This window comes from Primulina tabacum, chromosome 6, assembly GCF_025594145.1.
Source record: "Primulina tabacum isolate GXHZ01 chromosome 6, ASM2559414v2, whole genome shotgun sequence".
NCBI classification, from domain to species: domain Eukaryota; kingdom Viridiplantae; phylum Streptophyta; class Magnoliopsida; order Lamiales; family Gesneriaceae; genus Primulina; species Primulina tabacum.
In genome coordinates, this window is record NC_134555.1 from 37,194,890 (window position 1) to 37,220,143 (window position 25,254).

The following is a 25,254-nucleotide window of genomic DNA, read 5'->3' on the forward strand; positions in this document are numbered from 1 at the left end:
TTACACATAAATACTTGGTAAATCTAACATAAAGAATGCAAGTATGATAGAATTCAATTCCATAAATAAATAGTTCCAAGAAATAAGTTTATCAAGATCTAACAATAAATCTATAATAAGATCATAACTTAAGAAGATCAAAAGGATGATAAAAAAAACAATAATTAACCATTCAAAAAAAAAATAAAAATAGAGAATCATATCAATGAAGTTTATCTTAGAAGATGTAGCAGCTTTTTTGCGTCGTTGTTAAGTTATTCTTGTATCAAATAATTTTATCAAGAAATAAATAATGGAGACAACATTTGCATGATACTACTAACGGTGATAAGTTATTCTTGTACATGAGATAATAACATCTATATGTCCAAAAATATATATGTATAATTCTAGAAAAAATAATTCACCGTACATTATACAAATTAAAATTAAATATAAACTCACAAAAAATCATTAAACGGGTCGTGTGGGTTTGAGTTGACGATTGACCTGATTTTTAATTTAGGTCAACTCGGATCAATCAGAATCCAACCTGACCAAAAAAAAATTCGGGTCAACTTTTCGGGTTTGACCCGAAGCTGAAAACTCTCAACTTTGACCCGATATTATTTGGGCCGCCTTGAGTCAGATTGGAGGGTCAGGTTAATTTTTTACACCTCCTAATGACATGGTTTTTTATAAATAATTTTAAATAAATAAAAATTTAAAATTAATGTATATAGTGGAGTTTTGAAAATATACATGCAAAACTCTACCATATTAAAAGATTTGATGAATTTTAGTTACTTTTGTAGAATTTAAATGTTTATAGGTATTCAATCAACACTTTTATACACTCTATATATGTTTAATGATATTCGAAATAGACATATTTCTAGAGTTTTAAAAGTCAATTGGTATTCATCTTTTACTTTTAAAAACTCTATAAAAATTTATGCAATGATCTGAATCCTTATTTGAATGAAGTAATACTAATTAATAAATGATTAAAGAGTTGTTAATTAAATATTATCAAGAAACTGATTAATTGAGGATTAGTATGTTGGGATATATCGAATTTAAAATGAATCGCCCAATTTATTTCAGATTATCTTATCCCAAGAAATCCAATTAGACGAACGATATTATGACACGTGACATATTAGATTGAGTTTAGATCTTCTGGATCAGTGTAGATGCAGCCCATAAATAGAATCCGATTTCATTTGTTACCTACTCTATTTTCTCTTAGCTTTTATCTATAGAGTTCTAGCCATATATCTTAGTTTTTCTAGACAGTTTCTAGGGTAGTTTAGTGTCAAGAAACTTCAGAGCTATTGTTGACTCAAGGAAGGGCCGGTGAACCGGAACATAGTGATCTAGACATCATCAACGCTACATGAAAAATACAAGAGTAATTATACGCAACAGAATGTTTGATTGGATCAAGATTGAACATCCTTGACCACGTCATGAGGTTATGATTCCTGTTCTTTGAACATCATTACCAATCATGAATATGGAAGCCAAAGAAATGAGCTATTTAAGCTCACCAGGGTCTATTCCATCAGTGTTGGGGGCACCAGTGAGCGGAGCCAATATGGTTACATTTTTTACAGTAACATTTTGACAGTCGTAAGGATGAAGAGTCCAGAATGGTGAATCGCGCAGAGTCACATCGGAGATCTGAATGTCTCTTGACCACATAAACTGTACGAGGGGACCCCTCGTGTGGTTCAAAGCCTTCTTAAGATACTTAGTCCACCACGTCTGGCCCTGTCCATTTATCGTACCATTATGTCCTGTGAGCAGTTGATTAACTCATGAGAAACATCCTCATGCTTACTTCAGTGAACATGAAAACTGAAATGTTTCGGTGTGAGAATGAGAAGCCAACCATGCAAAACCTAAAGCTCGTACTAGAGGAGAAACAGCAGCCTTGTGAAAGCTAAATTTCTCAACCATCTATAATTTCTTCCCTCCTCGCCAGTATAATATCATGGCTGACCCAACATTTACAAACCTAGCATCAGACAAATAAGAGGGAAAACAAAATATCCTGTACCATGCCTGAAAAGGGAATAGGTGGAGACCACCACTACCAATCCTGAAGTCCGCATTTCAAAGTGTTTTAAGAAAATCAAAATTTTCACTAAACATGTATCCAGTATCCTAATAAGGTATATCTATATCTATAAGTCTATAACTGAGAATTGGTAGTTCGAGAACAAGTGCCATTGATCCAAGTGATAGAAAGTGTTGAAGCCATGTCTTGGAAATAAATAAATAAATCAAGAATTTTCCTTTTGAAACCGGTGGTAATGTCTAAGTATGTCCTGTACTAGATCAAAGCCAAAAAGTAATTTAAGAAAGAGTGGCTTCCATGTATTAAATGTTAATTCCTAACTAAACAATATTATACCGTAGGTTTGGACGTACCAAAAGAAAATTTACTTGAAAGTTATAAATGAATTCAATGAAGAGCTCATGAGAATGGCCCACCAGTTATGATAACATCTCTCAGATTTTGGCCATGGATCAAACTTCCAAACCGTGGTCCAGCCTTTTCCCTTCCATATCCATAAGATGGCAAAGGAGGCATCAGTGGCCAATGCTTCTCATCCTGTCACATAAATTAAGAAGGTAGGGAGCTATATTTCTATTGCTTTATTTCTTCAATTTTCTTTCTTTACAGTGGGAGTAGGGGGCAAGGCAGACACTGATAAATACAATTGTGAATGATTTCAGGTAGCTGAATTTTTTTAGGTAAAGTAAATTCAGTGAATGAGAAAAAATATATATTGCGAACTAAAGTTTAAATCACATGAAAATCTGCTAATAAACTAATATAAGCTCTACGAGAATCATATTAAAAGGTCAAAGAAACAAGAAAAATTAGTACCAATTTGCTACATTAAACTTTAACTTACGAAGTATCAACAATTCAATCACTTACACGAGAACACTTGTATCGACCAAATTTAAACAGCGAGATTCAAGATATTCAAATCTTCCACCCACAACCTCATAATTCATAGACGAGAACAAAAAAAGATACTTTCCCGTTTCACCACATTTAATAAGCAGCTAATCAATGCAGTTGTTGAATTGATATTAGACTGAAAAAAGATCGCTGCGCAAATTTAAAGAAAAATCCAAGTGCTTAAATTTCTGGCATTCTCGATCAAGTGAGAAATTTAATGATTAAACTAAACGTCTGCCACCCTGAAAAATAAGAATTTGATTTAAAAAAAAAAACAAAAGACATCTAGCAAAAGATAAGCCATTTTTCGCTTTGACAGAGTTAATCATGTTAAACTGCAATCTATCTCATCAACAATTGATATTTTAACCAACAAAATAAAGCAGTCAAAAACGAAAAGGACCAAGGCATCTCACGTCAATTCCAAGAATAACAGCATTTTGTGCGAGAAACAAAGTCATGTGACTAGTGAGATTAAACGGAGCCGTAAGCCACCGCCCAGCCTCCACATTAAGCTGTCCACCGCCCCTTCTCTGGATATCCGAAATCGCACTCTCGAACGCCTTTGTATTCACCGTAAACCCATCTCCCACAGCTCCGAAATCGTTGAGATTGAAGACCAGAGACCGCAGCTTCGGGATGGGCCGGACAGGCGGAGCCCATATGCGTTCAACGACTGTCCTTTGCCAGGCTATTATCACGATGAACGCAAAAGCCCAGATCAAAGCAAACATAGAATTTCGAGAGAAGAGAAATGGGGGAAGCCAACGCTTGGATTCGGGTCTGAAGCTGGCGCTGCGTTGTGGGAACCGGGAATCCACCATAGTTCGAGGATGCTTCGATTTCACTGAGAATCAAAAGTTTTCATCGAAAAAATGAATCAGCTCACAGATTTGGGTAACTGCAGTGCAGAATAATTAGAAGGTGATTGGAAGTTTCACAGGAAAATGCATGATTTTGGAAGTCCAGCTCTTCACCGAGATTTCCTAATATGGAAGTATGAAATCAGGATTCAGGAGACGAGCCTCTTTTGAAAATGTTTCCTAAAAGATGAATCGACAGCTACAATATCAATTCGGGTCAGTTCCGGTCTGGTTGAGTCAAGCATCGCATTTGGATGGATTCGGATCAGTTGAAGCAAAGTATAAAAAAAGGTTCTCAATCTGAAAACTCTTCCTAAATTTGGACTAACCCAACCAACCCGATAAACCCAATATAAGTTTTTATTATAGAACATTAATAAATTATTTTTAAAAAAATTTAACAAAATAATTAAATAAAAAAATTCAAAATTCAATACACATAAAAATAATAATATTTTAATTTTGTGTTGTCCTTTGATTCGTTTAGCGACTACATATGAATAATAAGGTGGCGAGATTGGATGTAATAGCAATACACGTAGGAGTCATTACATTGTAGTTCGAGATTTATCGCTCGTCTAAAGGAGTTGATATTCTATGTGATCTGTTGATTTAATAAACATAAAATCTCTGACCAAAATATGTATGTGATTTAGGGTAAACTAATTATTTAGTTGCACATGTGATGCCACTATAATAACCCAAAGGTACATTATATCATTATCAAATTCACATGCAACACGATACAAGTTTTTACTATATAACATTAATACATTATTATTTTATTCTTAACAAAATATTTAAATAAAAATAATTCAAAACACGTAACAATGATAATATTTTAATTTAAACATATAATAACAAAGTTTAACTTAAATATGATCATTGTGTTTCATAGTTTAAAGATTTAATTTAAGATTCCAATAATTATTATTTAAATTATTAATAAATCTAAGAAGAATTCAAGTATAATAAATGAAAACAAAAAAAATCTCAATTACACATAAATACTTGGTAAATCTAACATAAAGAATGCAAGTATGATAGAATTCAATTCCATAAATAAATAGTTCCAAGAAATAAGTTTATCAAGATCTAACAATAAATCTATAATAAGATCATAACTTAAGAAGATCAAAAGGATGATAAAAAAAACAATAATTAACCATTCAAAAAAAAAATAAAAATAGAGAATCATATCAATGAAGTTTATCTTAGAAGATGTAGCAGCTTTTTTGCGTCGTTGTTAAGTTATTCTTGTATCAAATAATTTTATCAAGAAATAAATAATGGAGACAACATTTGCATGATACTACTAACGGTGATAAGTTATTCTTGTACATGAGATAATAACATCTATATGTCCAAAAATATATATGTATAATTCTAGAAAAAATAATTCACCGTACATTATACAAATTAAAATTAAATATAAACTCACAAAAAATCATTAAACGGGTCGTGTGGGTTTGAGTTGACGATTGACCTGATTTTTAATTTAGGTCAACTCGGATCAATCAGAATCCAACCTGACCAAAAAAAAATTCGGGTCAACTTTTCGGGTTTGACCCGAAGCTGAAAACTCTCAACTTTGACCCGATATTATTTGGGCCGCCTTGAGTCAGATTGGAGGGTCAGGTTAATTTTTTACACCTCCTAATGACATGGTTTTTTATAAATAATTTTAAATAAATAAAAATTTAAAATTAATGTATATAGTGGAGTTTTGAAAATATACATGCAAAACTCTACCATATTAAAAGATTTGATGAATTTTAGTTACTTTTGTAGAATTTAAATGTTTATAGGTATTCAATCAACACTTTTATACACTCTATATATGTTTAATGATATTCGAAATAGACATATTTCTAGAGTTTTAAAAGTCAATTGGTATTCATCTTTTACTTTTAAAAACTCTATAAAAATTTATGCAATGATCTGAATCCTTATTTGAATGAAGTAATACTAATTAATAAATGATTAAAGAGTTGTTAATTAGATATTATCAAGAAACTGATTAATTGAGGATTAGTATGTTGGGATATATCGAATTTAAAATGAATCGCCCAATTTATTTCAGATTATCTTATCCCAAGAAATCCAATTAGACGAACGATATTATGACACGTGACATATTAGATTGAGTTTAGATCTTCTGGATCAGTGTAGATGCAGCCCATAAATAGAATCCGATTTCATTTGTTACCTACTCTATTTTCTCTTAGCTTTTATCTATAGAGTTCTAGCCATATATCTTAGTTTTTCTAGACAGTTTCTAGGGTAGTTTAGTGTCAAGAAACTTCAGAGCTATTGTTGACTCAAGGAAGGGCCGGTGAACCGGAACATAGTGATCTAGACATCATCAACGCGCTGACGACGGACACAAGTATAATCATAAAGCCTTAAAATATGATTAAAGGATCATTAAGAAAAAATTTGAATCATGTTTAGTGATTCAATATCTTTTTTTATAGTGATTTCAGTATGTTGGTATTGTCTAGGTTCAGACGAGTAAATTTTCTGTCAGATTGTTTTAGGGAGGTACATGATGTAGTGACTGAGATATTCAACCGTGGTATACACACTTATATGTTGTATATTTATATGTTGCATGACACATGTTTTACTGCTTTAACATATTATGCATGACATATCACGTTGGACCTGATATTTTATATATATATATCTTGTTTGTTGAGGATGCTCAGCCTTGTTCTATATTGTAGATTGTTGGGTGTCGACAGCTACAGTGTCTGATGGGACCCACTGGCACTGATGACCCTGGACATTGTAGGTCAACGACTTGATGATATGTGTGAGAGCCAAAACATGTCTAGAGCAAATCAGAGACTACACATTTAGGGGCCTTTAGACTGAGTATGAGATTTTTGACTTGAACCTTGATAACTGAGCATATTGCATTTCACATGCATCATATCAGTTTGAATACTCGTACATTTTTGTATTGGAAGGAAGGGTATGGAAGCTAGCAAGATTTTCAGTTCGTTGGGACCGAGGGGTCAGTCTTTCAAGAAGCCTGTATCTTCTTTTTCTTCCGGTTCTTGAGGAATGCATAATTTTTGTAAGAAAAATCTGCAATGTGGTCATTGCGGAGGCAACCACTAGAAGGAAAAATTTCTAAGGTGACATGTGCTTGTTTCAATTGTGGTGGTTTTTGTCACATGAATTGAAATTGCCTAACTTGAAGGACTAGAGTAGATGCAGAGGCTCCATGGTAGGATCTTACAATGGAAAATAGTTTGAGGCCTTTGTGCACATAAAGGTTTTCCCGCTTAAGGTTTCCATCATGGAGGGAAATTGCAAGGATCTTAGCAATGCCCACGAGTCCAGGGGCAAGTGTTTGCCCTAAATCAAGAGCAAGCTGAAGAAGAAAACGAATAAGTCATTGCAGGTAATTTCTTTTTACGTGGTATTCCTGCATATGTATTAACTGACACGGAGCATCACATTCATTCATAACATCAATGTTTACTAAGAATTATAAATTACTCTAGGTGTTATTATATGTTTTAATGCCAGTATCTACATCTATGGGACAATAGGTTTTAGTTAAGCGATTAATAGTAGACTGTTTGTTAGATTTAGAAGGAAAATATTTGTCTGTCGATTCGATGATATTTTCTAAGGAATATTTTGATTGTATTATAAAAATTGACCCATTGACTAAATATAGAGCGAATGTTGTTATTAACGTCTCATTCAGTTTCATACAAAAGTATATGAGAATTGGTTCTTCTAAGGTGAGGGAGCTCAACCTCCAATGTCAGTAGTGTCTGCTATAAAGGCACGTCGGACTTTAGCAAAAGGAGGAGAGGGATACCTCATATATTATGTATATGTATCGAAAGATGTAATCTACTTGAAGAACATCGAAAGATTTAATCTACGTGAAGAACGTTCCAGTTTTCGATGAATTTTCTGATGTTTTATTTATTGATTTCCTATGGAGCGAGAAGTAAAATTTGAGATAGAATTGGTACCAAGAACATCACATATCTCCAAAGAGTCTTATAGATTGGCACCACTGGAGATGAAAGATTTGAAGCAATTTTTACAAGATCTTCTTGATAAGGGGCACATTAGACCCAGTGTGTCTCCTTAAGGAGCACCGATGTCATTCGTTAAGAAGAAAGATGAGTTTATGCTACTTTGCATAAATTATCGGTAGTTGAACCAAGTTACAATCAAGAATAAATATCCGTTCACCACAGATCGATGCCTTGTTTGATAAATTTCAAAGGACTTCAGTGTACTCGAATATAAATTTATGGTCTGGATATCATCAGCTTCTAGTTTATCAACGTAATATCCCTAAGACTGCATTTCGAGCAAGGTATGAGCATTACGAGTTTTTAGTGATGCCTTTTTTTTTTACGAATGCTCCAGCAGTATTTATGGATTTGATGAACCGAGTATTCTATGAGTATCTTAACAAGTTCGTCATTGTGTTTATTGACGACATGGTGATATACTTTCGTAGTCTTAAAGAGCATGCACAACATTTAAGGATTATGTTGCTAATATTGATGAATCACCAACTGTATTCTAAGTTGAGCAAGTGTGAGTTTTGGCTCGACAAGTTGTCTTCTTGGGACATGTCATATCCAAAGATGTGATATCAATGGATCCTAGCAATATCGAAGCAGTGTTGAGTTGGGCACGACTGGAATCAGCTCAAGATATAAGAAATTTTCAAGGTTTGGCAGGTTATTATGTGATATTCATCTTCGGGATTTTCTCATATTGCCAAGCCATTGACACAACTTACATGCAAAAATGTGCATTTCGAGTGGACACATGATTGTATAAATTGTTTCAATGAACTGCGCCAACGTTTAACAACTGCACAAGTTTTAGCTTTGTCATCTGAATTAGGAGGGTACATCGTGTACACTTATGCACCACTTCAAGGACTTGAGTGTGTTTTAACCCAGCACGGTCATGTGATTGCATATACATACATACATTTGAAGAAGCACGAAGAGAATTATCTAGTTCATTATCTGGAATTGACAGTGATTGTGTTTGCTTTGAAGATTTGACGACATTATCTCCAAGAAGAGAGATTTGAGATTTTAAGGATCACAAGAGCTTGAAGTATATATTTACTCAAGTAGAGTTAAATATTAACCAAAGAAGATGAACAAATTTGTTAAAGGATTATGATTGTGAAATCAAGTACCATATGTGATTAATGAATCTCACAACTGACGCTCTTAGTCACAAGGTGAGATTATCTGCAATTCAAACAAGTTTCATCCCATGTGTAATCCAACATTGTTGTTCTATGATATCAATTCCATCATAAAAAAAGAATGAAAAACATTCAAGTATCGAGCATTTTATCTGAATCAATATTGTATTCCTGAATCAGAAAAGCTCAGTTTTCTGACCCGAAGTTGAAAAGTTAACAAGGTTAGCTAACGGAGACAACACATCTGGCTTTACGTTTCAAACAGATGGAACCTTGGGTTTATCAGGGAGAATCGTAGTTCCAGAGGATTCTGATTTGAGAAATGAGATTTTATCTCAAACCCATAGGAGTAAGTTGAGTATCTACACTAAAATCATGAAATGTATATGGATTTGAAGACCGGGTTTTGGTGGAAAGGTACGAAGAGAAGTGTTTACAAGTTTGTAGCCAAGTATTTGTTTTATCAGCAAGTGAAAGCTGAACATGGATAACCAGAAAGATTACTTCAGAATCTTCCTATCCCTGAATAGAAGTGGGAGCATGTGACGATGAATTTTGAAACGTCTACTCGTTTAAAAATGCGGAACTATTTTTTATTTTTATTTTTTTTTTTGAGCTCTCATTTTAAAAATTAACATTTAAAATGATCATATTTATTTATCAATGAAAATATTACAGTTAAAAATAACCAACATCGACGTAAACGTAAATGAGTAAAAATCATGAAAATCCTCTACGTAAATAAAATGTTTAACTCCTCTCCAAAAACCATCACTCAAAATGCGGAAAAACGCGCGGTCCTCGGGTTATGTCACCTCACCAAGACTGCCTACTCAGAGTTCAACACCTCCTGTCTCCTGCTCAAAATGCTCACCTGCATCACACACGCCTAGTGAGTCTAAAGACTCAACACACCTGTATCAGTAATAACAAGTACATATACGTAGCACACAGCAGTGAAAAATAGCATAATCAACATACATTTCATGAGCTTAAAAACATGAACATAAGCGTGTCGTGTAAAATGATAACGTGTCAAAACACGTCTCATCATGTTATCATATCGTATGCGTAACTGTGACATGTCAAAACATGGTAATAGCATGTATCATCGTATCAGCATATACGTGTTAAAATCTTAATTTGAATTACGTTCATTAGCTGTGACTTTCGTATCATCATGTCATCATGTCAGTCGATGGATCCATCTACGTGTAACCGCGGTAACCAGCGGCGAGGGTCATCAGCGACGGCATTACCCGCCCACTGAGCCCGGGCCTTACATGTCATCGTGTTAGTCACAACTAATTCACTTCCTTCAAAACGTGTCATCATTTTCATCACTTAAATAAAAGCATGCATATACATAATTTTTTCATTTAAACCAAGCATGCACCGTATTTATCATAATTGCGTAAAAATTTTAAACATGATGCATAAACATTTAAAATATCATAAATTTGTGCTCAGGGCGCTGCCAGGACCAAAACCTCACCCCGGATGAAAAATGACCATTTTGCCCCTGTCAACCCAAAAATTATCGTTTTACCCCTGGACCTCTAAAATTGACCCGAAGCTTACCAAACTCCTTACAATATCCCAATACATATTTAAAAGTATTCCTAGATGTAATACCCGAGCCAAATTCAGAACTTAACCGATTCGTTTTAAAACTTGGATCGGGGTCCCGGTTTTAACCTGAATCGACTCGAAATTAAACCAAAACTTTCTCAAATTTTTACCACACCTACTAGGAACGTAAGAGTCCTAAACCCCAGCAATTCCAGCCCCTAAACTCACGAGACAAACCTCTAACAATTGCTGGAAACTTGCTGAAAAATCGCAACTTCCCTACTCCAAACCCGAAATGACCCCATCACATCTTAGTGCTTCCCTGCTCGCACCAGCTCGCACCAGCCACAACCCAACCTAGTAGGGACCAAGACAAGACCCTAATGGACCTACCAGACCCACGCCCCAGACCCCATGCAAGCCGCTAACCTCTATGAACCGTGAATCACCAAGGATCTCCTACCGCGGCTAACCCATCTCGCCCTTGCTCGGTTGTTCGTTCCCTCCTTTCCAGCGTGGCTCGAGCCATTCCAGACCCTGATTCAGACCCACCAGGGTCTGGTCCAGGGCTGGAGAAGGCCCTCGCTCAGCTGGCGTGGCAGAAAGAAGGACCGAACCCCTGCACTAACCTCCCGATCTGCACAGCCCTTAACGCTTCCAACCAAACCCGATCACTTCCCATTCCAGCGCCTACGCCTCACACTCCCGCTCTGTACAGAATCTTGACAACCTCATACAACAGCCCCTTGCACCACATAACAGAAATCGTGAGTAGCAATTAAGAGAAATGCATGGCAAAAGATGAAAAACTGAAAAGAATTCTTCCTACTCAAGGACCGATCAAATAGTTTCACACATCAGGTATATATATACGTGAATGATGCAGCAAAAGGGATACAAAGCATGCCTTAAATGATGCACACACGCGAGGGACCCGAGATGATGGCTGGAGGAAATTCTTTGCAAGAACAAGTGGAAAACCGATGGGGCCTCTAGCTATAATTGATGAAAACGAGAGGGAGATGGTGCTCTGAATGGGGTGTCGGCTGGTACAAAGTTTAGGTTTAGGGTAAATGGTGTTTAAGGGTTAATTATATAGATAAAATATTAGTTAATGGGCCTAAATTGTTTAATTAAAGATTAAAAAGATAATTAAGCCCTATAAACTCAAAAGTAGGCCAATTAAGCCCAAACTCACTACCAAAAAAATATTTCGTGTTGAAAATATTAGCTGAACCCTTAAAAAGTCTCCCGAATCGATAAAGTTTGCATACTGTTGAAAATAAACTCATGCGGGTAAAAATACCCAATAAAATCTCATTTTCGAAAAATACACTTAAAAACGCTTTAAATTAATTTATAAAAATAATTCGTGTAATAAAAATAATTTTCCTGAAAATTCTCCGGTCTCCGATCCTCGTTCAAACGTGAAATGCACCTAGAAACTCTAATGCGTGAACTTTTAAAATTTCATGAATTAAATAATATCATGCATGAATTATGCATAGAATGCATAAAATAATTTAAATCCATAATTTAAATAAAAATCCTAGATTGCATGAAGTTTAAATAAACAATGGGTTAAAACACAATTAACGAAATAAACATGCATTTAAATCTTTAAAACAATTTATTAAAATAACAAAGAAATTTAATAACTTGTATGCATGTGGTTTACGTGGACCATCAAATTTTCGGGACGTTACATTGTCTCTGACTTGCCGTTTTCTTCCAAGAATTGTGATGTCATTTGGGTAGTTGTAGACCAACTGACCAAGTCAGCACATTTCTTTCCGTATAGTCAAGAATATAGTTTCGATCACATGGCAAGACTATACATCCAACATATACTTAAATATCATGGTGTGTCAACAAGTATACTCAGTGACAGAGACTCGTTATTTACCTTAAGGTTCTTGGGAAATTTTTAAAAAGAGCTTTGGAATGATATTGAGTCTTAGTACTGCCTATCATCCAGTGATTGATGGTCAGTCTAAGAGGACTATTCAGACATTCGAGGACATGCTATACGCTTGTGCTATGGATTCTGGACCAACATAGCATGATCATCAACCGCCTGTGGAGTTTGCGTATAACAATAACTAACATAACAACATCGGCATGGCTCTATTTGAAGCATTGTATAGTAGACGTTGTCGTACTCCATTGTTTTGGGACGAATAGGAGAACGACAAGTGAACAGACCTGAATTAGTGCAACAAGCGATTGCACAAGATCATCAAGCAAGTTACGCGAATACCAAGTGTAGACCCATACAGTTTTAGCTAGGGAATAATTATTTCTTAAAATTTCACCATTTCAGAGGGTGATGAGACTTGGAATTAAGGTAAAATACGCGAACACCATGTAATATATTGAAAATATGGCGTATCGATTGACTTTACTGTTGTATACGTCCAGCATTCACAATGTCTTTCACGTATCATTACTATGAAGGTATGTAGCAGATGAATCACACATTCTTGACCCGACTTATGTTCAACTTGAATAAGACTTGACTTATGTCGACCAGCCGCTCTTAATTCTGGGTATGAAAGAGAGAAAGATTAAAAACAAGACCATTCCACTTGTTATAGTGAAATGACAATGCCGAGATACCACAAAGGTGATTTGAGAATTAGAGAGCCATGTGCACTCAGAGTATTCACATTTGTTTTAAACGTCTGCTATTCGTTTCTTTAAAATGTGCTAGATTTTTTTTTTAAAACCTCACTTAGCATCGGCCGAACCATAAAATATTTTTGACATCATTTTAAAAATAAACATCCAACTGTCATTTAAAAATCCAAAGGAAAATATTTTAAAGCATAAAATCGTCAGACATTTTACCAACCTAAAAACATTATTTGAAAAGTATAGCTCATACTATAACCTCTCAAAAATATCTCGTAACATAAATAAAAGACGTAAAAATATCTTTAACATTACTTAAAATCATAAATAATAACTAGTGCGGAAAACTAGCGTCGGTCCTCGGGTTATGTGCACCTTCAGTCCAGTCAAGTCAACCATCAAGACCTCCATTATCATATTCATAATCAATATCATCTGCATCAATCACACCTAGTGAGTTTAAAGACTCAACACGTCATATTCTTGATAACGAGTAATACTTAATACAGTTAATATATAACAGTGAAAAATACTTGTACTTAAAATATCGTTTTCATGAAGATGCATAAACATAAATATTTTCGTAAACATTTTCATGATGCATAAAACCTTTAAATAAAAACATTTTCATAATCTTATGCATAAACATTTTCATATTAACATAAACATATTCATATCGACATATTCATATCATCATATTCATATTCATGTTCATATTCGTGTTTGTTGAATTCAGATCGTGATTGTGACTCGTATTCTTAAACGTATTGGGCGATGGATCCATCTAAAAAAACCACAGTACTGGGCGGCGGGGACACCAGCAACACTCTCATCGGTCAACTGGGCCTTGGCCTACGTATTAACATATCATGTCATTGGAAATACGATCGTCGAGGCTCCCTCTGGGGTCTTTTCCCATAAATGGGCTCCCTCTGGGGCCTTCTCCTCTCACGACATCTCCAATCATATCATCGTATTCGTATTCGTTTCAACGGAAACACGATCGTCGGGCTCCCACTGGGACCATAACCCTCACGATATTTCCAACATGTAGTAGTCACAATCTCTTCACGTCTTTCAACATGTTATCATCACTTAATAAAAACATGCATATAATATCATTTTTATTTTGAAACCAAGCATGCAACATGTCTTTTAAATGCCAATATTTAAAGCATAAAAATCATAGACATTTAAAAATCATAACTTAACATATTAAAAATCATAAACATCGATGAACATTTTAATATAAATATTTTAACATCGTAAACGTTTAAAATAAACATTTAAATCATAAATATTTAAAATAAACGTTTTAACATATTAAATCATAAAACATCAAACATATTATCTTAAAAATTCATAAACATTTAAAATTGACATATGAACATATAAACATCCATAATCATTGAAAATAATCATATTAGCATATAAAACAGCATTCAGGACATTGCCATGACGTTTACTAATTTTTAGGTGTAAAAAGACCGTTTTACCCCTGGACGTAAAATTTCACGTTTTTTATATTATCTTAATTTCATTGACTTTATCATGTCACAAATAATTATTTAAGCTTACATGAATTTTCTCATATTTTTATTTAGCTTAAATCAAGGACTTTTAAATTAATCTTTAAATGTAACGTATTAATGCGTTTTAATCCCGAATTAAACCAAACCTTAATATAAAATTCCCAAATTTAAAACTTAGACTTATAATAATTATTTAAGCTTAAAACTAATTTTTTATAATTTTATAAAGCTTAAAACTAGGCATTTCAATTAACTCGTTAATTAGCGTTTCGTGCGGCGATTAAATCCCGAATAAATCCAAAACTCGTCATTTTGATCCCAAATTTTAAACAAAACATTTTTAAGATTTATTCTACCCTTTCAAGTCATGAGCCACACCCGTGGACCCATGGCTCAAATTTTAGCCTTTTAATTTTTGTTTTTGATACATCGACGAACACACCGAGCCATCTCCCAATTTACTCGAGCCACGCCCGAGCCACCATGAACCAAAACCTAGCCAACCCACCTAGGGACCCTACTGACCAAGCCCAGCTCGTAAAACCAGCCCTGGCCCGAACAAAAATCTCCTGGAACTCGACCCATGTTCTGTACGTGTGTGTGAGTGTGCTTCCTTGCAAGTTTAGCACTCCTAACCCAACTAGGACTCTCCCAGCCGAGCCACCACCGAGCCCACATATCCCTAACCTTCCCTGGACCACGCCTAGCCCATGCCCAGACCAGCCCAAGCCCCTGGACCAGCGCACAAGCCTCCTGAACCAGAAGCACAACCTGCACGCTATGGAGTACCCTCACGCTTCTCTCATTCTGCTCGACCCTGCCTGAACCAAACCAACCAAGACCCTGGTCCGTCCCTTTCCCATCCTCCTAGGACTCTGATGGACCTACCCTGAGCCACCTAGCCCCAGCAGCGAGCCCCCTTGGCTGCTGTCAAACTCACCCCTCGCGCGAGGAGTCCATGCTACGCGGGACTCCTCCAATGTTGCGTGCAGGACCCTTCCTGACCCTGACTCACGTCCAGCACGAGCCCTCCTCGATACCTGGTCGAACCCATAAGCCCCATGCATAGTGACCGCATCCAAGAACCACAACATGCCCTCTTTGTTTCTTCCTACGGTTTCATCTTCTGTTATTGTGTGTGTGCAGCATATTATGCATGATTCTAGGCCCTTAAACTTGTGTAAAACCAACCCATATTACTTCCTAATCATGGCAGCCTCTTGGGTACATGAATTTCATGATTTATGGATCAAATTACATGTTTTAAAAACCACCTAAGATGCTTGTGCGAAAATAATAAGGTGTGTGCCTTGTTTTTCATGCAAAACAATTTTAAATAATTACTATGGTGTGAAAGATGAGAAAAGAAAGAAATTTGACGTGCCTTTGCGTTAAATACGCACGAAAAACCGTTGACAACGTCGAAGAACGGAGCAAGACCTTGGCTTTGAATTCCCTAGAGCTTCTCGGTTTTTCCCTTCAATTATTGTAGATGTGTCATGTGTGTGTCGTGTGTTGGGGTGGGGGAGGGTTTCTGAATCTTTAATGAGTGTGGGGAGGCGTGAGTTATGAGAGTTGTAGGGTTTTGGGGGAGGGTTTACATATATTTAAACACTAATTAAATCACCAATTAAGGCTTAGGCCTAGTAAACAAAGTTTAGGCCCAATAGTGCCTGATTAAAGTTTAATTAGAATCTTAAAAATAATTTTGGATACAAAAGTTTGTGAATTAAATGGCCGGCTTGCTAAAAAGTTTGTATTTTTGTTAAAAACCAACACCGATAAAATTTACGTCCCGGCGTATAAAATCAACTCCAAACCCTTTATTTTCAAAAGTAATAAAAAGCATCACCCATATTTTAAATAATTAAAAACAACTATTTAATAGAAACATTTTCTATTTTCAGCCATCGGTATTCGTTCCTCGATCGCAACTCGAATAACCTTTAAAAATATATTTTTAATGCAACCATGTAGAAAAGTATATTTAAACATGTCAATATGCACAATATGCACAACATAATTAATTTATGCAATTAAAACATTTAATTAAAATACACAAGGATTTTAATAATTGCATGCATGTGGTTCGCGTGGACTTTCGAATTTTCGGGGCGTTACAGTATCATTACAATAATGTACTATATGTTATTCAGTTGTATTTGTACTTCAGTTTTGATTTCGATGAAGAATTCTTTGTAAGGAAGAGATGACGTAATGACATTAATCTTATTTGAATGAAGTACTAATTAAGACATGATTAAAGAGTTCTACTTTAAGTATTATTAAGGAATCGATTAATTGATGATCAACATGTTTAGATCCATTAAATTTAAAATGGACCACTCAAATCCGTAAGATTCCATGAAACTCAATAAAAATATGTCAAATCCACATATTAGTCTATCATTTTAAAAATTAATAAAAATAATTAAATCTCTTAATTGAATTTATCTCATTTAAAATCTAAATAATATACTTACTTTATGTTACTCGACCATTCAATCAATGAAAATTGAACACGCAAAAAACACCATGTGAAATTATGACTGAAAATTATTAAAGAATATTTTTTTATACGATAATATACTTTTTCAATGTTCCATATTGATATGATATTGCTATGACCGCTTATTAGGCTGACCATATTTTAAAATACAACTTGAAGTAGTTGACTTAATTTATTTAAATTTATATTTAAATTATTATAAAATTTTTAAATAGAATATTATAGATTGTTATAGAAAGCATATGAATATGATATTTATTTCTATATTGAATTTTTTTAAAAAAATATTGAATCAATGGAAAACAATTGCACCAAAAACAACAGGACTCTCATGAACATCAAGATTCCCTATAGGGGCTAATTGTAAATTAACAAAACACCAGGGTACAATGTCGAATTCTGACGTGTGCTCCAGAAGCGCCCAATTTGACTATTTATTTTACTTTCATGTATTATTCTCCTCAGCAGATCACACGCAATTTTTGATCATCTCCTATAATTCATCCTTCCGCAAATCAGGTAAGAATCCATACTCTGTACATCGGTTAGCCTCGATTATCTTTTCAATTCCCAGAAGTAGGATTTATTGGAAAATTTTGTTTAGGGTTCTTGATGATTCTCAATCTAGGGGTTGTCCTTCGATTCTTGAGATGTTTGATGATATTTGAAAGATTTTTTCATGATTTAGGAAATTCTCGATTTTGGAATTATTTTTCGAAAACACTGGAAGTTTGGTGTTGATGAGAACAATTTTTTTTGGGTTTTTGGTGTTTCTCAATTTTATTTTTGATGATGGATAATTTATACATATCCGAGGTTGCCCATCAGTTTAATTTGATATTTTCTGGGTTTGGATCGTTTGGCGTGATTAGTTTTTTTTAATTGATCGGTTATGTTTTTGCAGAAGAAAGATGTGGGCAGCTTCATGCTTGGCATCATGCTGTGCGGCATGTGCCTGTGATGCGTGCCGTACGGTTGTGTCGGGGATCAGTCGACGCTCAGCTCGTATTGCATACTGTGGTCTTTTTGCGCTTTCACTGATCGTTTCTTGGATACTTAGAGAGGTTGCCGCTCCACTTATGGAGAAGATGCCCTGTATGTTTTTATGTCCATTTTCTTGTATTTTTGCAAATCAAGCATGAAGAACTTAACCTAATATTTGTACCAGAGTATTGTGTTTTTCTTGCTTTAGGTGAAAGTCCTGAAGGAACAAAATTTGAATTTTGTTACCTTGTGTTCTAGCTAATTACCGATATTATCTTAGATTTAATACAGTTGAATTACCCATTTATGATTTGAATTATAGATTGCCAATAATTAAGTAAAATGCACCTTTAAAGTCATCAAGGAACGGAAATTCTCCATGCCATCATTAAGTTTCTAAGTTGAGTGAATTTATTTTTGCTGGCTGACTGATAAAGCTGATCACGTCATTGATAATTTATGAAGGGATCAATCATTTTCACTCAACACCGGACAGAGAGTGGTTTGAAACAGATGCTGTGTTGCGAGTGAGCCTGGGAAACTTCTTGTTTTTCACGATCTTTGCTATTTTTATGATTGGTGTGAAGAATCAGAAGGACCCTCGTGACAGTTTGCATCATGGAGGTTGGATGATGAAAGTCATTTGCTGGTGCATTTTGGTGATATTAATGTTTTTCCTTCCTAATGGAATCATCAGCTTCTATGGTAAGCACGAGTCTCTGGAATTTATGCTATTAAATGAGCTTTCTTCTACTTGTTGCGTCCTTTTTATATTGATGACTCTCTCTCCATCATTAAGGTAATTTTTAAAACAAGATAATATATCATGTTTGCTATGCAATGATAACTAAAATTCCTATTCTGCCAGAAGGAAATCTTTAAAACTATATTGACATGAGTTTGTCATGAGCCTCCATTGAACTAATATGGAAAGTTCAAGCCCCGAACATTATTCTGCTATAATCTTTTGTAGGATTTGTTGTTATCTTATCCTTTATTTAATTTTAAATAAATAGGATCATTTCATAGATAGAGTGATTTTTTTATTTATATTAGAATATGACTTTATTTATTTGAATCAATTTATTCAATTATAAATAGAGTGTGATTCTATTAATAAAATTATAAGAAAAATTATTCACAGTGTTGTAAATGTCGAGGGCGGGGGAAGGGAGGTCAGTTACCGCTTTCCGCTCAGCCCTTAGGCAGTTGAATTTTTTAGCAATTTTTATAGGTGATTATATATAATCATGCAATGTAATTACAAATAATCATCATTTTTAATCTAATATATGTGATTAATTAATGTTTATGCATAAAAAACCTTCATACAATATATACAAAGTGCAAATAAATATATAAATGCAAACTAACAAGATAATTAAGGTGGTGACTGGCGGGGGTTGGAGGTTGTTTGAGGCAGGTGGTGGCTAATGGTGGAGGATACTTGAAACCAAAACAAAAGAGAAGATTGAAATATGTTTTTATTATATCTAAGGTTTTTAAAATTTATAGACTCTGATTAGATTTTAAAATTATTTGACTTAGACAGTTAACTAAGATTTTAAAATAATTTACCGCATTGGCCGTCTGCTCGCCGGATAGCCTCGGACCGCCTATAGAGATCGCTTTAGACAAAGGCGGCTAGACGGCCGCCTCGACCGTCATTTATAACACTGATTATTCACAATATTGTGTCAAAAGATCTAAGGTTCTCTTCCAACGAGCCTTTAAACCAAGAGATCGCGAGATTATCTCAAAACGAGCCTCGAAACCCTATCCAAAATACATTGATCATCCCATAACATGATCCAAACCTGAGATAATAACAAATTGGTATCAGAGCCAATTGTCATAGAGGATTTTCACACCTTGCAACAACAATTCGAAGCATTTATCCAAACATACAAGGAAGATAGGGTTGCAAACAAGCGTCGGCAGCAAGAACTCCATGCCCAGCTGTAAGCATTATCCTTGACTATCTCTGCAACCGGAACTGAAGCAGTAGTGGGTAAGGAGTCTAAGGACAAGGGCAGAAGTTCTAAGGAGCTGCGTGGCTGCGAAACCACAGATGGAAGCACATTGTTACTGTCCATTGTTGTGGCTAGACCAAGTGCACAGGAAAACAAGGATGATGGGAGCTATACGAAAAGTATGGATGACCAGCAAAACAGGGAGCTGCATGGCAGCGGATCAGCATATGGCAGCACATGTGTGCCCAATCTCAAATACTCGAAATGGGATTTTCCAAAGCATAGAGGGGTGTCCGATCCATTAGGAGAGCTAAACCGATGCCAACAATTCTTTTGGCATCAACAGACACGGGAAAAAGATAAGGGTGGATTGGCTTATTTTTGCCTTGAGAGCGATATCCTTTTCGGTTTTCAAAGCTGGAACAAGATCATCCATGGTTACACTGGGAGGAATTTAAGAACCACCGCCACCTATGCCTAATCTTTGAAATACTCTAACGGCAACAATCAATCTTGAAGAGATCCAAGTACCTCCTTGCATGAACTGAGGTCGCATACACTTTTCATATTGTTGAGGACAACCATGATCTCCAGGGGGGAGTAATGTCATGAGTCTCCATTGCACCAATATGGAAAGTTCAAGCTCCAAAGGATTTGTTGTTATCTGATCATTTATTTAAGTTGTAAATAAATAGGATTGTTCCATAGTTAGAACGATCTTTTATTTATATTAAGATATAATTTTTTTATTTGAATCAATGTATGCTATTTTAAATAGAGTGTGATTCTATTGATAAAATTATCTGGAAAATTATTCACAATATTGTGTTACGAAAGCTAAGGTTCTCTCCCAACGAGCCTTTAACCAAAAGATCGTGAGGTTCTCTCAAAATGAGCCTCGAAACTCTATCCAAATACATTGTTCATCCCATAACATGTTCCAAATCTGGGACCATAACAGATTTCAACTTTTGTCTTGTCAATGCAGAGTCATCTTCAAAATTTGGCTCGGGACTGTTCCTTCTAGTTCAAGTGGTTCTTCTGCTGGATTTTATTCATGGATGGAATGAGAAATGGGTTGGGTACAATGAGCAGTTCTGGTGAGTCTTAAATTCTTCGGATTTATTCTTTAGCCCTTTGAGAACTTAATCTATCATTCTCTCTCTCATGCACACACACACGCACACACAATTTTTGCAGGTACATGGCTTTGCTTGTGATTTCTCTTGTATGCTACGTGGCAACCTTTTCATTCTCTGGACTGCTCTTCTATCTGTTTACCCCATCTGGGCATGATTGTGGACTCAACACATTCTTTATTGCGATGACTTTAATTTTCGTGTTTGTGTTTGCTATTGTCACGCTGCACCCAGCGGTGAGTTCTTAAAACTCTTCTCTTTTTTAGAAATGGACTCGCTCAATATCTCCTGCTCACAAGATCGAAAAGTTTCTTTTGGTAGATTTCTTGAGCCCTGGAGTCTTTGTGCTGCTGACTGCGGTTGTTTACTTCCTATAGATATTCTTTCTACAAAATTAAATATAAAACAAGTGCTCTTTTGACAATGGCTTGATCCTGAGGGTTCTCCCAGGCACATGGTTCAGAGCCAGGCGTGCACTTTTGACAACTCTGTTCATATACATGAGTTATGAATGTTTTTTACTTGGCGAACTAACCCAAGACAATTATCCTTGTTTTCTGGCTTTTGTTGCTACTCGTTCATGCCATTTTTTCCACTGCATGACAATCTTTGAATTTCAATGTATATCATAAATATACAGGTAAGTGGAAGCATTTTGCCATCTTCAGTTATATCTTTGTACTGCATGTACCTCTGCTACAGTGGGATGGCCAGTGAACCCAGAGATTATGAATGCAATGGTCTTCACAAGCATTCTAAAGCAGTTTCCACTAGCAGTCTTGCTCTAGGTTTGCTTACAACTGTGCTGTCTGTTGTTTACTCGGCTGTTCGTGCTGGATCTTCAACAACCTTGCTTTCCCCTCCGAGCTCGCCTCGAGCTGGTCAGTTGTTTCCTTTTTTCTTTCTTTGTTTTTTGCTTGGTTTTTTGTGTAATTTTCACTGAGCCAAGCTTTATCATAACAAATGCTTATTATTCCTACTGGATGATAACCTAGCTTAATTATATAATGGTGAGATATGCTCGTCTCGAGAGTGTAGATCCAAATTGGGGTTTCAATTTGTTTCTTTGAAATATTGGGGGGAAGGATGTCTTATCCATTTAATCTTCTGCTAAGAGTAGTTAGAAGGATGTGTCATACTTCAATTGTAAATTTTAAAATAATTACTGAATGAACTTAAAGAATGATATTCACAACCACATTGGACGGTAGGGTTTGATTGAATCTCTTTGATTGGAAGAAAGTATAACTTCTTTGTAACAATTCTTGGAGTTGTGGAGAGAGGAGTCTAAATTTCATGCTTTGAGTATGATCTCTGTTCTGCATTTAACTGGAAATATCAACCTTTTGTTTTGAATCAATACAACATCTTAAGCTAGAAGATTATAGTGGTCTCTATGTTTAAAACACTTTGGAATATACTCTCTTAAATATTAATAATTTTTCATCAATTTCATAGAATATTTCTTCCCATTGAACAATGATATGATATATTAAACTATTTTATTTAAATACTGACATTCAAGAAATTAAATCACTTTTCCAAAAAAGAAAAAATATAATAAATACCAATGTCAATCTTAGGATCTTCAACCCAGAGATTATGAATGCAATGGTCTGGAACTGCATTATTAATGCTGGTATTTAATCAAACATCATCTGATTTTTTTCTGCTTTTTGCCTGTCAAATGTATGACTTGCCATTGAAAGGTTCTGGAAAGCCATTGTTACCTCTGGACAAGGCCGACGAGCATCACGAGGAGAAAGAAAAGTCGAAGCCAGTCACATATTCTTATTCCTTCTTCCACTTGATATTCTCTTTGGCTAGCATGTATTCAGCCATGCTGCTCACAGGTTGGTCAACCTCAGTAGGAGAGAGCGGGAAGTTGGTAGATGTTGGCTGGCCTTCTGTCTGGGTCCGAATCGTGACTGGATGGGCTACTGCTGCTTTATTTATTTGGTCTCTCGTGGCACCGATTATCTTTCCAGACAGGGAATTCTGATTATCCCTTGTTTTTTTTTTTAACTCGGTTTAATGTTCGTTTTGATTGTCCAGCCTGAGCGCTTGGCTTTGACTCGACGTATTCGAATGTGTAACTAGACAAACTTGTGTTGCCGGTGAATTCCAGAAGATTGTGTGTGGATTACTGGATTTCTACTTATAAGGTATATATTGCTTTCATGTATATGTAAAATAATTGTGGAAGTATCCAATTTCACGAGCTCAACTTTGGCTTGATTTTTTTTTTTATGGATTTATGAAGTTAATAATTTCAAATGCATAATAAAAAATTTATTGGCTTGTTTTGATAAATCGACGTGACAATTGATTCAAATATCTAACTAGTTATTTTTGGGTCATTGCGATAAAATTCTAACATATCTCAATATGAAATCATTTCAAATCTTTTAATTACTCTTATGATTAATTATAGTCAGAATTGATGGATTTATATGGAATGAGGAATTTAATTTAATAGATGAATTTCAAATACATTTACTATTGATATTGCATAATTGTATATAAAATGGATATGAAATTTACTTCAATTTTGTGTATCAAACAAGGTAAGCCGTGTTTGGATTGAAAGAATGATTAGAAATGATTTCATGTTAGAATGAATTTATAATCTATTATAATGACTCAAAGACAAGAGATGTGAAAATGAGTTAGATTCATCAGAGTGGCTCGGCTTAGCACGTAAAATAGGTGGATTGAGTTGAGAATATTTCGACAATCAAAATGCGGAGCCAATTTTCCCCGTCCCACCTAATGGTTGGTTGTGAAGGGTTACGAGTCGAACCACCCGACTAGTTCGTTTTGACAGTGCTATAAAAAAAACAAATTAGTTGAGATTTGAAATATATTGTCGAATGAATTTACTTAAAAAAAATCATCGGCTTCAAATTCATAAATCCAAATGCAATATCGATTAATGAATTTCAAAACCATTAATTTCAAATATATTTTTGTAGTTTTAGATAAATAAGATCATAAAATTCAAATTAACATCTTGCATGTTTATATAATATTTATTGTTAATTATGATAGATTTAAAATTCACTTAATAATGAATTTATTCTACTTTGTGTAAATAAATAAGATATAAATTTAAGATTTAATATATTATTTCATTATTAACGATAAAACTATAATCGAAATCCATGAATTTTAAATTTACCCAACCACCTTATGTAATCACATATAATTTGAAAATAAATATATTTGAAATTTATCGTCAATAAAATTAATTCGCTATAGGCACTGCATGGGATGATATGATTTAAGTTTTGTAATCACACCTTGTGTGTTGTATGTCTCATAAAGCCTGATGTGATAGGCTTATAACCATCAAGTCATACAGATTCATATGCACGGAAACTTTGATTGAATAATTTTTCACCTTTATGCCATTTCTATCTCCTTGACAAAATCCCAAGAAAATCAATCGCTTTGATTGAAATTTTGAGTTTCCCTACGACAACGTATGTGAGCAACAGTGCCGCCAATTCTGAGCTAAAAATTTGTCCAAATCGGGTAGGAAGTTGCTATCCATTCTCTAAAGCTTATTTCTGTCCATCTTCGAGTAAACATTTTTGTTGGAATTTTTCAAGTTCGCAATCTTGATTTTGGTGATAACAAAACTTGTTAATCGTGTTACTAATGATCTACCTTAGTGTGCAGCATCTAAGTTAACTCACGAGATGTTTACATCGCAAAACTAAAGACCCAACTGATCGCACGAAATGAATCAGTCTAACTGGTTACGTCAATTGAGCAGTCCAGCTGATTGTCCAGTTGATAGGTGATTCAGCACGAAAACCTCAGAAGCCTGGTCAGCCGAAGAAGTGTTCAACTGATGAAGAAA

The 25,254-nt window shown here is 35.0% G+C and overlaps 2 protein-coding genes across 2 annotated transcripts; one reads left to right on the forward strand and one right to left on the reverse strand.

The window, feature by feature from the left end:
- Positions 1-1,374: 1,374 nt before the first annotated feature.
- Positions 1,375-4,072, reverse strand: LOC142549328 (putative polygalacturonase). The gene is made up of 3 exons (XM_075658226.1): positions 3,379-4,072; positions 2,482-2,602; positions 1,375-1,781 (listed from the first exon to the last, which is right to left on the reverse strand). Exons 1-3 carry the CDS (start codon positions 3,784-3,786, stop codon positions 1,519-1,521), a joined length of 792 nt encoding a protein of 263 aa, XP_075514341.1. The 5' UTR covers positions 3,787-4,072; the 3' UTR covers positions 1,375-1,518.
- Positions 4,073-17,684: 13,612 nt separating this feature from the next.
- Positions 17,685-23,613, forward strand: LOC142549330 (uncharacterized). The gene is made up of 7 exons (XM_075658229.1): positions 17,685-17,809; positions 18,195-18,385; positions 18,740-18,979; positions 21,236-21,347; positions 21,448-21,622; positions 22,027-22,267; positions 23,096-23,613. The coding sequence occupies exons 2-7, from the start codon at positions 18,202-18,204 to the stop codon at positions 23,386-23,388; spliced, it is 1,245 nt and encodes a 414-aa protein (XP_075514344.1). The 5' UTR covers positions 17,685-17,809; positions 18,195-18,201; the 3' UTR covers positions 23,389-23,613.
- The last annotated feature ends 1,641 nt before the right edge of the window (positions 23,614-25,254 follow it).